Below are 14,133 nucleotides of genomic sequence, written 5' to 3' on the forward strand. Positions count from 1 at the left end.
TTTTTTTTTTTTGTAAAAACTCGTGTGAGACAGTCTCACGGGTTGTATTTGTGAGACGAATATATTATTTGGGTCATTCATGAAAAAATATTATTTTTTATGCTAGGAGTATTACTTTTTATTGTGAATATCGGTAGAGTTGACTCATCTCACATATTAACATGTTTGAGACGGTCTCACATGAGACTCACTCTTTATTTTTAAGCAGTTAAATAATCTCAATTTTGCAAAAGTTCCAAACTTTGGTTCACTACAGTCTACAACCACTTATCTTCAACAGGATTATGATATTTAGAGTTAAAAATTGCATAAAATACATTATTTATTTCTAACCTTTTTTATCATATTAAAACACTAATATACGATGAAATTTCTTTATAAGATTTAGTTTTCTAATTTTTTTAAATGTGTTAAAAACACATATAAGCCTATATATAAGGATGAACAAAATTTCGTTTTAACCATCCAAACCAAATTAATTCGGAAGTTTTACTGGTTTCGGTTTTGGGAAAATATATTTTACAAACAAACTTCTTATTTGTACCCTTGTTTAATTTATTAAAAAATGACTGCATATTTTCCCAGAATCATTTAATAGATCTATATTAGTGAAAACTATTAAAATATATATTAAATATATAAATTAGACTATATATTTGGGACATCTAAAAAATAAACTTGTATAATTGGACGAACAGAGTATTTTAATTTTATTATATGTGAAAATTATATTTTTTTTATCTTGTATGTTTGTTCTTTTGCGATTTTAATCATTATGTTATCGAATTTCATTTTTCGTCGTCCTCTATCTTTTGAAAATCGAAAAATAACTAAATGGATAATTATGTTTGTTCTTTTCTCAATTAAAATGTAAATATAAAACTACTCGCATCGGTACTGCATTAATACTCTATTAGTGTCATGTCATAAAAATGACTGAAATTAGAAAATGATGGAATAAAACTGAAATTTCACAATATATAAACCAAAATTGCAAAGATAAACATGTATAATAGCACAAACAATTTCCTTTATAAAATTTGATGTAATTATGATATTTGATAAAATTGTATAAAATAAATAAATATAACATAATATTGAACATTTTAATTATAGATATTGTCATGTCATAAAAATGACTGAAATTAGAAAATGATGGAATAAAACTGAAATTTCACAATATATAAACCAAAATTGCAAAGATAAACATGTATAATAGCACAAACAATTTCCTTTATAAAATTTGATGTAATTATGATATTTGATAAAATTGTATAAAATAAATAAATATAACATAATATTGAACATTTTAATTATAGATAGTGTCATGTCATAAAAATGACTGAAATTAGAAAATGATGGAATAAAACTGAAATTTTATAATATATAAACCAAAATTGCAAAGATTAAAATTCGATATAATTATGGTATTTGATAAAATTATATAAAATAAATAAATATAACATAAGATTGAACATTTTATAATTATAGATATGGTATTTGATAAAATTATATAAAATAAATAAATATAACATAAGATTGAACATTTTATAATTATAGATATAAATAAATTTAATGTTATTCTTCTCCTTTAAATAAGATTGCGCAAGTACATAAACAGGTTCATGATAAAATTTTTTGTTGGATCCAGTAGCAAAGAAAAAAAAGGTTCATGATAAAATTTATTTCAGTGCATTTGGTGTTTTTTGTTTAAAAAAATTATATTATTAAATATTTTTATTTAAAATATTTTTTATAACAAATAAATAAACCAACTTAAAATTTTATTTTAAAAATTTGTTTTTTTTCCACGCCTTTTCGCACATTTTCACGTTTGTTAGACACTTTATTTATACTATCATTGTACATAACTCGCTTCGACTATGACTTATCATACGGCCTAAGTCGAAATCTTATAAATAACTCAACACAAACAAGTCATGGCTGTTTATAAACCGTCGGTTTATTAGAGGCAACAAAATTTCCAACGGTTAGTCTCGAACGACTAGAACTGGTAAGTTAGCATAAGTTGATCCTTAATGATCAGATATAAACAAATAATTGTGTGCTAGGTGAGCAGTTTGATATCTTAGAAAGAATAAACGTGTTCGAGATATTGTACATTGTAGATTGTGTTCGTCTTTTTGTTATCAAATTGTTGTTCGTGAAGTTTTGAATTTGCATATTTATACACAAAGTCTTCCAAAGATCGGAAAGAAGCTGCTTGGTTTGATCTTCCAATAGACGAATCTATCGCACAAAAATGAATGAGATGTAAAAGCTTTTTTGTTATCAAATTGTTGTCTTTGAAGTTCTGAATCTGCATATTTGTATCCATCTTGATCTGTTAGTGTTCGACAGGTTATAGTTGAACGGTCAGACTATGAACATTTCTTTGATAGAACGGTTTAATTAGAAACAGATACAAGCGATGATCTTTTGATGATGTTTACAACTTGAGTTTATGATAGAACAAGAACGGCTTGACTTGTCCAATGACTATAATCATATAATCATATGAGAATGACAATTGGAATTGAAACAATTGATTTTGATATTGCCAAAATTTAGAGTGATTTAAACTTGACAATCTTTAACGAACTTTTCAAAGTATACATAAAGTAGGAGATGCAATCCAATCGACCATGATTTAAAGATTTTCTGCGATAACATATGGAAATGGATATACACCCTGTAATTATTTTAATTCCAATGACTAAGTAAAAATGGGAAATTTTTGACAAAAAAATAACAAATATTTTTTTAAAAAATAACTTTTCTTTCAAGAACTAGTGGAAAAAAATTCGGCCAACCACCCCTTCAGATTCCTACTAGAACGTATGACAATTTGCCACCTAACTTGTCCAAGATTGATATTTTTTTGTCAAAGGAAAAAAGCGGTAGAAAGTTTCGAGCTGGCGCACAAGTCGCCAACGCAAGTAAATGTATGGCTCGAAACATCCCCCAACTTTCTGTTCTCGTATATGTGGACAAGCTTGCTTTTCCTTGCGTGCTCCTCCAATGAGATAGGAGATTCCACGGCATCTTCCCTCCACCCTCATCAACAAAATCTCACTTTTCAGCTCTAACAACCAATCAAGATTTCACAACCAACTTACCAAGTGGGATTTAGGCCACATTTTGATCAGGGGAGGGGAGTGAGAGAAATATGAGAGCTAATTCTCATCTAGTGCTGGTTGATTTGCACACCTCGTGGCATTCTTCTCAACAGATTTCCAATTCCACGTTTGCGTACCTGCAGAGTTGTAAATCTGCGGCTGCTTCTATCTCGGCGGCATTTCGTCGATCATGCGGCAGGCGTGGGAAGATCTCGTCGTCTAGGACGCCGGAAGTGGAGGCACGGACGGCGGAGATTCGCCGTCCGAGGGAGTGGCCTACGCGAGGAAATGGGTTGTTGTCAGTTTCCTCAAAAAAGGTCTCCACGTCGAGTTCGTTTTATCGAGAAGATGAGGTGGTCTCTGATATGGACCTGTTTCTTGATACAGTGCCTTTGAGGATGAGGCAGGAACTGTTGAGGCATGATGAGATTCGGGAGCTGATTGAGGTGGTTATGGACTTGGGGAGGAAGCCCATTGCTCGCTTTCCTTCTGGGGATTGGATTATCTCAGAGGAAACTGTGAAGCTCGAAGATCTCCGACATGCAATCTCTAAGGTTGGTTCAGTGAATTTTGCTAATGCGACTAAAACCATAATCATGTTACCTAATCATATATGAATTTTTTTTGAAATATATAAATATTGTTGTTGCTATCTCCAGCCATTAAAGCTTTCGTCTTCATGGTGTTTTAACCTGTATAAGAGTTGAGTTTGAACATACAATACCTTTGATGTTCCAACGGTTGGTTTTGTTTATGTAATTTGGACGTGGGAAAGCCAAAATGAAAAGAATAAGAAAGATGAATAAGATTATCGGTTGGAGTGCTTATTGAAAGAAGATGAGAACCCATCCGTCATCACTCATTAATCTGTTAAAATAGTTTAATATTAGAATAATAAAGTGCTCATTTCATTTGTTAAATCTTCACAGTGATGCTTGATAGTAACCTTCATGTTTTCAACTGTATTTTCACTGGGTAAATCGCAACAAAAAGGAATGACTTGAAAACCTCAAGGTGTTTTGATATAAGAGCTAGTGTATGAGTACACGGCTCTGTGTATTCACACATACTTGTATATGTCATACTGGTACCACATCTTTATTCATTAAATTTCAGAGTAATTAATGGGTCTTTAGGTCGGTGAGTTTTCTGATGACAATCGTTCTGGAATTGATCGCTCTCTGCATCGCATAAGTGCCATAAGAAATCGCAAAACACAAATTATAGGCCTTACTTGTCGAGTTGGTCGAGCTATATCTGGAAGTGCCGAAATCATACACGATTTAGTTGAAGACGGAGGCTCAATTTTGGTTATAGGGCCACCAGGAGTTGGCAAAACAACATTAATCAGGTATTAATTTTTGTGATCCTTTAGCAACTCTATTTAGTTGTTTTAGATTTAGTCAGTGACCAAATTGAACATTTCTTTGACTGGATAGATGAGGTCATTGATGGTTCTTCGAAATATAATTAGCTACCAGGGCACTTTAAGTTATATCTGATAACATCTAACAAGTTAGGAAATACATAAGCAGTTTTGTCGGCATGGAGTGTAACTTGGTTTTATCGTGTAGTAATGATAATTGGACATTCGCTCGAACAGGGAAATTGCCAGAATGCTGGCTGATGACCACAAAAAACGTGTAATCATTGTTGATACATCAAATGAAATTGGTGGTGATGGTGATGTACCCCATTCTGGTATTGGTCGTGCTAGAAGGATGCAAGTCCCAAATGTTCATTTGCAGCATAATGTGAGTCTCAAAACTTATTCCTTTTTTGGTATAATTAATAGAAGATCCTACTTTTAGACTGCATGGGTGGAGAAGCTTTTTTTAAATAAAGAGGTTTTTGGGTTTGGTTGAACTTCTATAATTATAAAAGTGATTGAAAAGGCTGAAATCAAAAAGCTGAAAATGTGGTTTTGGGGGCTTATAGTTCACCTTTTAGTTAAAAGTTAAAAACAAAAAAAATGCTATTTAGCTATTATACCAAACTGTTTAATCTTTTTTCTTTGCGGGAAAAAAATTACAATCTTAAAAGCCCTGTTTAATGAACTAGTATTTTTTAAGGCTTTGTGCTCCAATCCTTTCTTATTCTTTGAATATTGACTTTATGTATGATGATCTGGAGCAGGTAATGATTGAAGCAGTTGAAAATCACATGCCGGAAACCATTATAATTGATGAAATAGGAACTGAGCTTGAAGCGTTGGCTGCTAGCACAATTGCTCAAAGAGGAGTTCAGCTTGTTGCAACAGCTCATGGAATTACTATCGAGAGTATCATCAAGAATCCCTCTTTGCAGATTCTTGTTGGTGGCATTGAGGTGAGAATGGATCTTTGTGCCTCATACTTTGTATCTATCCACGTCAATTCAAAACTTTCGGAGTTCAGTTTTGTTAGGCTCATTAAACAATGCAACAAACATAGGCACATTTAATTTTTCTGGATCAAAACTATGAGTAATATATGCCTTGTACATTTTTCCGGAAAAAAGAGTGTTACTCTCGGTGACGAGGAAGCACGGAAGAGGAAAGTGCAGAAAACTATACTTGAGAGGAAGGGACCTTCTACATTTACTTGTGCAGTTGAGATGATATCTAAAACTGAGTGTCGAGTTCATCATAGGCTTGATGCAACTGTAGATGCTATTCTGGCAGGTATTTTGAAAGTTTTATTTATTCACATTTCAAAATTATCTGTGTTATCAGATGTTGATTATGATTATCTTGAACCCAGGAAAATATCCATTATTTGAAGTTCGCCGAATAGAGGATGAAGCTAAAGATCATGCTGGAGATGCTGAAGCTAATAGTTCATCAAAATTAACACAAGTTACTGAACAAAATCGTATTGGAGATACTATAGATAAAAAGTCATTGAAGTCTACTCAACATACTGGAAATGACAATGTCAGAGATGCTGAAACTTATGTTTCATTGAGATCAAATCGAACTGAGCAAACCCATTTTGGAGATTTTAACATGGCAGATGTTGAAATAGAAGAAAGTAAAATAAAGGGTCACAAGGAAGTTGATGATTATCATCCCAAGTCCAAGAAAATTAGATCTAACGTAACAATGAGCAGAAAAAGCCCAGTATATGTTTATACTTACAAGGTACTTATGCTCCCATCTTCATTTGGATGAATAATATCAAAATCTGTAAACAGTGTAACATAATATAAATAGAGTGAAAAACCAAATTGATCTTACTTTATGCGTTTCAGATCCAGGATGCTGATTTATTACAAGTGGCAGCTGTAATGGGGTTTGATGATAAAATAGATGTAACTGATGATATTGGTTTCGCAGATGCTATTTTAGCATCTAGTTATGAAGTAAAACAGAATCCTTGGATCCAGGGTGTCGCAAAATCTCATCAAATGCCTGTTTTTGTCATCAAGGTATTGTAGCCCAACAAGAATATTAGAGATGCGAATGACTTTTTAAATAACTTGTCTTTTTAAAAAAATTGTAGTCAAGTACAATGGCTCAAATGGTCAAGGCAATTCGTATGATTCTTGGGATGGATTTGTTTACCACTACACAGAAGCAATCAAACAGAACTTCTCTAGCTATTGAGATTGAAGACGATGCACCAAAGATACAACCATCCCTAGAGGAGATTGATGCCTTGGAGGTGCACAACTTTCTTCTATTTGATTATCTCAGCACCTTTTGTTTTGAAAATTAGGATCATGATACAATTGAGTGAGCTTTATCAAATGCATAATGCGGGATTTGTGAGGTTGTGAGTGCTTAAGGCTGATAATGCTACTGTCCGATGTGGTAGTCTGATCTAGAAATTTATTTCCCTACTACGTAAACTTGTGGAACACACACAATTAGAGAGGATCAAGGGACATATTGAAGTACTTAAATAGGTTTTGGGTTGGTGATATGCATTGTACATATTTAAAGATATTGCCATGAATCTGGAATTTTTTTATGACGACTGGATCGTACTTGCCTCATTGCTGGATCAACCTGTCATATTATAGTCATAGGAGCTGCATAATTTCACTGTTTCTCTCTCTAAATGACACAAGGGAGCCAAAGACGTGCAAGGCAGTTTCTTTCACAATCTGATGTCACGTCTCTACATGCTGTGGCATGGATCTTGCAATACCCGATTCAGAAATTCTGAACTCATCAAACATCCATCTTTTTCACTATTTAAGTTCGGGTGCAACCACTTATCTTAGTTTTTATTGTCTGGTACTAGGAAGTTCGACTTGCAATTGAGTATATTGTTATCCCTGGTGGTGAGCCTGTCGAACTTCTGCCAAGGCGGTCTGATATTGTTGCTCGACAACTCGAGCTGGTCGAGAGTTATCAGTTAGCTGCTGAGAATTCAGGTACGGAGTTAAATCCGCGGCTGCAGATCCTTCCCCAGAAACTGAACAAGGGAAATTTCAAGCCGAGCTCAAGCTTTTTCTTCAAGTATGATGGTTCCGTGGCTTGTGGCGAAGGAGGTACAAGTGTTTTTAAGCTACCTTTTCTGCCCGAGTAACTTGACATCATGAATCATATATCAACTGATGATTGATATGCTTCAAAATATTGTATAGTCATGCAATTTATTTATCTTTTCTTTGTATATTTTCTTCTTCCTAAATGCTAATTTGGTGAAGTAATTGGCTGATTATTGTGGGAAATTGTTTGTACACTGTACATATAATTGAAATGGGGGCGTTGGAATTGCTTTCATTTGTTCAAGAATAGCCAATTTTATTTGGGTTGTGTTGTCTGTACCAACTGTATTTCGGAAAAAGAACAATGCGTTGCCTCTATCAAACGTACAGGTTCATATAACTAAATTCATCTAATTTGTACAAGTAATTACGCAAATGAATTACAACAGAACAAAATTAAATTAACTAGTGTGTTTATTCAATCATTTAAATCATGTTTGTTGATTATGGGCATTTTCAAATTTTATTTTTTTTTAACATTTTTTGTTTTTTTTTAAATCACATTTTTGGTTTTTGATAGGAAAAGGAGGTTAATGGGTTTTCAATTAAAATAACAATTACGAAAGGTATCGTTGATTTTATCATCATATTCACATATGAAAAGTTAACAATTTAAGCATAAAAAAAGAACATAAACAAATAACATGGTATAGATATATTAATTTATTTCTTGGTAAAGTTTTTGCTCCAAATTGTGTTAGGTACATTTATTTAGGTGAAATAAAAAAGTTCGAGGGATAATATGTTTGGTTTTTGTATAAAGAGTTTTCAGAAGTTTAGGTGGAGGTGTATGGAGAAATAAAATAAAATTGAATAATTTTTTTTGGAAATTAATAATTCGTCAAAAAATATTTGAGTTGGTTGATTAGGTGAGCGTTTGACCAATAGTCACGAGTTCAATTCCCCATATCAATACCTTCTCAGACGAGCCTGTAGCGCATGTTTGCCTAGTACGATTTACCTGGTTAGTTTAATTGACATGATATTACGTTGGCTCGGAATTTATCCATAGCACACTAAATATAACGATATCAGAATCTCGCATCATAAAAAATAGTCGAAAATTCAAAATTAGTGTTTGAAGAACAAATTTTGATGGACTGTACTTAGAATATAATAATTTATAAAAACAAAAAAAATTAATTTCCATAATATTACGGATTTCCTAAATTTTAAAAAAATTTACTCTTACATTGTTTCATTTAATGTCATCACCAATTCAAGTCAAGTACTCTACTACTATTTGTGGCCCCGTGAAGGCATACAATAAACATAGAATACTTGCTTCCACAAGCGGGACGGAGGAGGACCGGAATTTGTAGACGATTATTATTTGTGATTTCACTTTCACAAAATTAAAAAAACTGTTGGGTCTAAAGATAATGCAATTCCGAAAATTTTGGATTGATGTGGTAGCAGATGTCGTGACAAGCTCTGGAACATGACACAAAAAGATTGTAATTCGAGACTAGAGTTGAACTCGATCTCCTTAAAACGAATTTGTCCTCACACGGTGCTTATGGAACACGCACTACAAAATAAACGGAGATTTGTAACCGACTTAGAGACCGATAACGTAAATGTGGTCTCTAATTTAGAGACCGACTAATTGTATCGACCTCTCACAATTAGCGACCAATGTTATTAGCGACCAATGTTATTGATACCAACCAATTCGATCGGTAATCGGCCTCTATTTTGCTGTAGAGACGGATTAGAGACCGATTTGTCGGTCTCTAATCCGTGTTTTTCTTGTAGTGTATTTTGTTGAACAAAAGAAAAGATATGCATTACATGTCGAGCAAAATAACTAAAATCAAGACACGGAAATGCTCTTAAAACCTGTGTAATTTGACATTGTTTTCTACACTGTCCAGCAGCAACACATACCAATTTACAACAAACATGGCCAGTCAAATTTCTGTTTGTCTGATCTTTCGGGTTCTGAACGAGAGAAATCGTCGTCTAGACTATCACAAACCGTAAATCAAAATAAGAAAAACACCAAAACAATCACATTATTACATAGGTTAATGTTTCTAATCGATCATCATGTGCAGCATGAGAGATACCCGAACTTTATCGCAGTATCTCTTGATCATATCAAAGTACTGCATGGCATCATTTGGTCGCAGCCCTTCCATAAAAAACCGGAACAGGTTAGAGTGTGTCTCACGCATTACATCCAAAGATTGCTGCAATACTTTCTCTTGCTGTGATTTGTTCAGCTCCGTGGCCTCCATCAATGGCATTAGCTCTCTCTCTTCTTCTTCGAAGTGTTGCTTGCAATTTTCCTGTGAGGCACAAAGATATTTAGAAAAACACCCATCTTTTTTTTTTCCTGTGGCCAGTGAATGGGACTCGAGAAACTTGCCTTCAGTCTTTTGAGCCGCAATAAAAGGTTGGATAGGACCTCTAGGTAGTCAGGGCTCCCTACATTCATAACTCCTATGGTCTTTATCTCTTCTTTGATCCCATTCATAATAGGCAAGTCTCTTGCATGTTCTTCATTTGCAGCCTTGCACAATCCTGCATATTTTACGAGCTAAATATTCAATAGCTAGTCATATAATTGCTGCGGTTACATGACCACTTCATAGAGTTTGAAGCACAACGTGCGTTTGTGCAAGTGTGCATAAAGAAGAAAGCAATCATCTTTCATTTGAAAAGTAATTTAATCAAGCAGCACCACAAATTTGTTTGATCGAAATCGAGATCAAAACCCATGCTAAATTAACGTAAGGTAGTGGTGTTGCTTTCTTTAACAGCTGAGATGGAACAGGGTTGATTTATAAAGTTGACACCTTCAGTTCTTTCATATCCTGTGTGACGGATGGCTAGGATGACATGAGCTTTCATCTCCATGCAGAATTACATTTATATTATTATTCCTGCCCGTACATTAAATGTTGAAATCAAATCGAAACCAAAATCCTTAAAAATTAACAGGGTGTTATAATGTCATAGCACGACTCATGATCCCTAGCTCTCTTACTACTTCTAGTTTTATAGGACGATGATACCACATGGCTGAAACTTATCCTTGTTTCACTCTTGATGTTGAAGTATGAATCATTTATGCACTACATATGCAGAAACATTATGTCACAACTTGACCCAGTTCTTCCTTCCCTTGATCGATCACTCTAAATATGGATTGCAGGTTCAATATAACAATAAAAATTTGTTGTTACATAGCATCCAAGTTATGAAGTCGCTAACAAGACTGAGACTTCAACCTGGTAGGCTAGTTTTTTGAGCTTCCCTCTTATACTTTTGGCCAAACATTGGTGCTTTAATCGTGAATCAACCCAACGAAGACAATCTGAGAAAAATAGTTACTCCAGGTAATTGCTGGTAATTTGGAATGTATTCATTTTATCTGCGGCATTTAATGCTATGATGTCGAATATCAATAGATGAATGAAAGCAATTGAGAACAAATGAACTCGGGCATTGACTTCTCAAAAGTGCTCCGATGCCATATTGACTTGCATCACATTCTCGAGTGAATAACATAAATTTGGGAGGATCTCCCACCTAACAAGCTAGGCTTCTAAGTTCAGGTCTCTTCTCTAAAACTTATGACTTAACACAAATACAATCCAGTAATAGGCAATGCCAAATCCGTCTCATTATGGAAGAAAATAAATATTCCCCTGCAGTAGTACACAAAAATTGAAATACTATAACATCTCCTTCCGTTGAAAATAATTAATGGCAAGTCCAAAAATATTAACTTTATACCTACAATACTCTTCCACAATGAATAACGAACAAAATGAAACAAGATATGGTTTCTTATTTCTAATCAAGGGGCACTTTAAAGACTAAAGCTGGAAAAATCTAAGAAAAGAAAGCAAATCAAATCTGTTAGCACCTCGATCAGCGGACTCAAGGATCTGAAACAGCACGGTCTCCTCCATCTGTGCGTGTTCGAGCATCACCTGCTGCAGCTGTGAGTAGCTCTTCCCAAACTTCTTCACCTCCATTCTTGGGCTACCCATGGAGGGATCTCCCCGTGCCTTCCCCCCTCGCGCCATCATGTCCTCGGCCCACTTGACCATTTTCTCCAAGTGCCAGTTGATGCTCCTGTGCTGCAGGACCACCACCCACACCACCACCGGCGTCGCTTCACCGCACCACCCCCAAATGTTACTACTAGTATCAGCGGCAGAGGTGACCGCTGCCGCCTCGGGATCGGGGAATTTGGAGTCGAGGTAACGGAGAATCTCTTCTACGGATCCGGAAACAATGTCAGACTGATACATGAGGACGGGGGTTTGGTGGGTCTCCGAAGGGATGAAATGTAGCTTGACTGGTTTGTAGAGCAGAGCTAATCTGATGTGGGAAGTGGCGAAACTGTCCGGTGGGCCGTAGAGTTTGATCACCGGAGGTGGCTTCACCAACTCCGACGGCGCAATCTCCGCCGTGGACTTTCTTTCAGCTCCGATGCAGTTCCCCATTCTGCAACTCTACACCAAGCCGCAGGACCAGAGAAATTGGGTCGTAAATTCGGAAAAAAACATTTGGCACTTTATTTTCAGCAGATTGAAAGAAGCAAAACAAATTATCAAATCTTCGTGGGAGATATTGGGTAGCTTGCTTACCGTTCTTAGCAGATACTGTAGAGAGAGAGAGAAACGATAAATGCTTAGAACTTAAGTCAATGATGATCAACGAAAACGAGAGCGACCACAGTTTCATAAGAACAAAAATAAAAACAAAATCGAAAATTCATTGAATAAAATTAATAGTTAAAAAAAATTGACTATTGAAATCTCTCAAATTTTTTTTTTATTTCTAAAAAATAGTATAATAATAATAAAATTATTCATCATGTTACAACTGAATATCAATATCGATCATAAGTTAAAAATTTGAAATCTTATAGTTATTATTCGCGCTATTTTAATATTTTGTTTCCAACCAAATATCTATTACTATTTTTTTATAATATAAGGAGATAATAAAATTATTCATTGGTTACAAACACTTTGTTGTAAAGTTTTTTCAACGGGAAATTGGTCTTCAGTCTCTAGTCGTCGATTTTTTTTGTGTTCAATCCCTGGGTACTTTTTTAGTACCACATTTCCACATGAAATATAGGGTACCACATCTCCACATAAAGTGTAACACATTTTGTATGACATAGTACCACAATTTTGAGGGTAGGGAGTGAACCCAAAGAAATGTTTTGATTGAGAATTTTTCACCAACTTCCCCTTTTTTCAATGAATTATCGAATACGACATTTATTTAATAAAAAGTGGAATTTATAATCCCAAATCTTTTTCTAATATATGTTTCTACTTGAAAAATCATATGTAAAACATTGTATATCATATCGAACTAACAATCTACTTACCATTAAATTCTTATCTTTTTTTAAGTAGGTTTCTTGTGAGACGGTTTCACGAATCTTTATCTATGAGACGTGTCAACTATACTGATATTCACAATAAAAAGTAATACTTTTTCATGGATGACCTAATAAAAGATCCGTCTCACAAAATACACCGTCTCACACAAGTTTTTATTTCCTCTTCCTTTAATATTTTTTCCTTTGGGAATTATTTAGTTGGTCATGTTGGCTTCATTGTGTCCGAATAGAATCCATGTGTACTTGGTGTCGAAGTTATCTGCTCATGAAAAAAGGTCCAACATCGATACCTTTAAGTTAAAGCCATCAATTATAGATATTACAACAACTACATGCACATGCTTGTCGGAATTTCATTGCCTTTCTTATTAAATTGGGAAAGTAAAATTGTGTATGGAATTGAAAGTTGTAATAAAGATATCAAATTAGTGAGGTTGTTGCAAAGATTGTTTTCAATATATTTATGATCATTAAATAAAATAATGTGTTAGTATGATCTATGTGAAGTTATGGTTCTCTTGAAATGTATTTAAAAGTTTTTAGATTAGGTCGTATTGTTTAATGTTTAAGAAAAATAAATAATAATATTATTTTTATGGTGACATATTAATCTCGAGATGAAAAGTAAAAGAAAATTCCAAATTTGCTTTGTCTACGAATAAGGAAGCTAGTTGTAATCAACTATAAATCTCATGGAGAGTTCGAACTTGTCTTGGGATGAACTCTGGCGTCGTGCTTAACACATGCAAGTCGGACGGAAGTGGTGTTTTGGTGGCGGACGGGCGAGTAACGCGTAAGAAATTACTCTTAGGAGGTGAACAACAACGAATAAAGCTCTTTGAACGGCGAATCTTTTCCTATGATTATGGTAGTAGTTATTAGGGCCGAAATAGGTGAACTAAAATAAAGTTTGAATTGACTGATTCCATACCGGTTTAAGGTTGTGAATTCAATTTCGAGTATCGTTTTCTCGAGAATATTTGATATGTCCTTAGAAAGGATTCAAAAACAATATCATATTTATATCGATCATATATCGTATGTCTTATAAAAAAACTTTTCGCATTTTTTTGTATGTAAATTAGTCGACATGAAATTCGCTAGCATGGATCCCACAATGAGGAATTCATATTTCTGTGTGGTGTTTTTTTT

The 14,133-nt window shown here is 34.2% G+C and overlaps 2 protein-coding genes across 2 annotated transcripts; one reads left to right on the forward strand and one right to left on the reverse strand.

Moving 5' to 3' along the window:
- The first annotated feature begins 2,935 nt into the window (after positions 1-2,935).
- On the forward strand, positions 2,936-7,877 carry LOC140823850 (protein SEEDLING PLASTID DEVELOPMENT 1). The gene is made up of 9 exons (XM_073185395.1): positions 2,936-3,673; positions 4,256-4,470; positions 4,723-4,873; positions 5,256-5,447; positions 5,619-5,781; positions 5,861-6,240; positions 6,351-6,527; positions 6,602-6,763; positions 7,349-7,877. The coding sequence occupies exons 1-9, from the start codon at positions 3,170-3,172 to the stop codon at positions 7,634-7,636; spliced, it is 2,232 nt and encodes a 743-aa protein (XP_073041496.1). The 5' UTR covers positions 2,936-3,169; the 3' UTR covers positions 7,637-7,877.
- A 1,534-nt stretch (positions 7,878-9,411) lies between these two features.
- On the reverse strand, positions 9,412-12,298 carry LOC140823856 (uncharacterized). The gene is made up of 4 exons (XM_073185406.1): positions 12,209-12,298; positions 11,479-12,073; positions 9,973-10,127; positions 9,412-9,892 (listed from the first exon to the last, which is right to left on the reverse strand). The coding sequence occupies exons 2-4, from the start codon at positions 12,062-12,064 to the stop codon at positions 9,638-9,640; spliced, it is 996 nt and encodes a 331-aa protein (XP_073041507.1). The 5' UTR covers positions 12,065-12,073; positions 12,209-12,298; the 3' UTR covers positions 9,412-9,637.
- Between the last annotated feature and the right edge of the window lie 1,835 nt (positions 12,299-14,133).

This window comes from Primulina eburnea, chromosome 1, assembly GCF_022965805.1.
Source record: "Primulina eburnea isolate SZY01 chromosome 1, ASM2296580v1, whole genome shotgun sequence".
Taxonomy (NCBI): domain Eukaryota; kingdom Viridiplantae; phylum Streptophyta; class Magnoliopsida; order Lamiales; family Gesneriaceae; genus Primulina; species Primulina eburnea.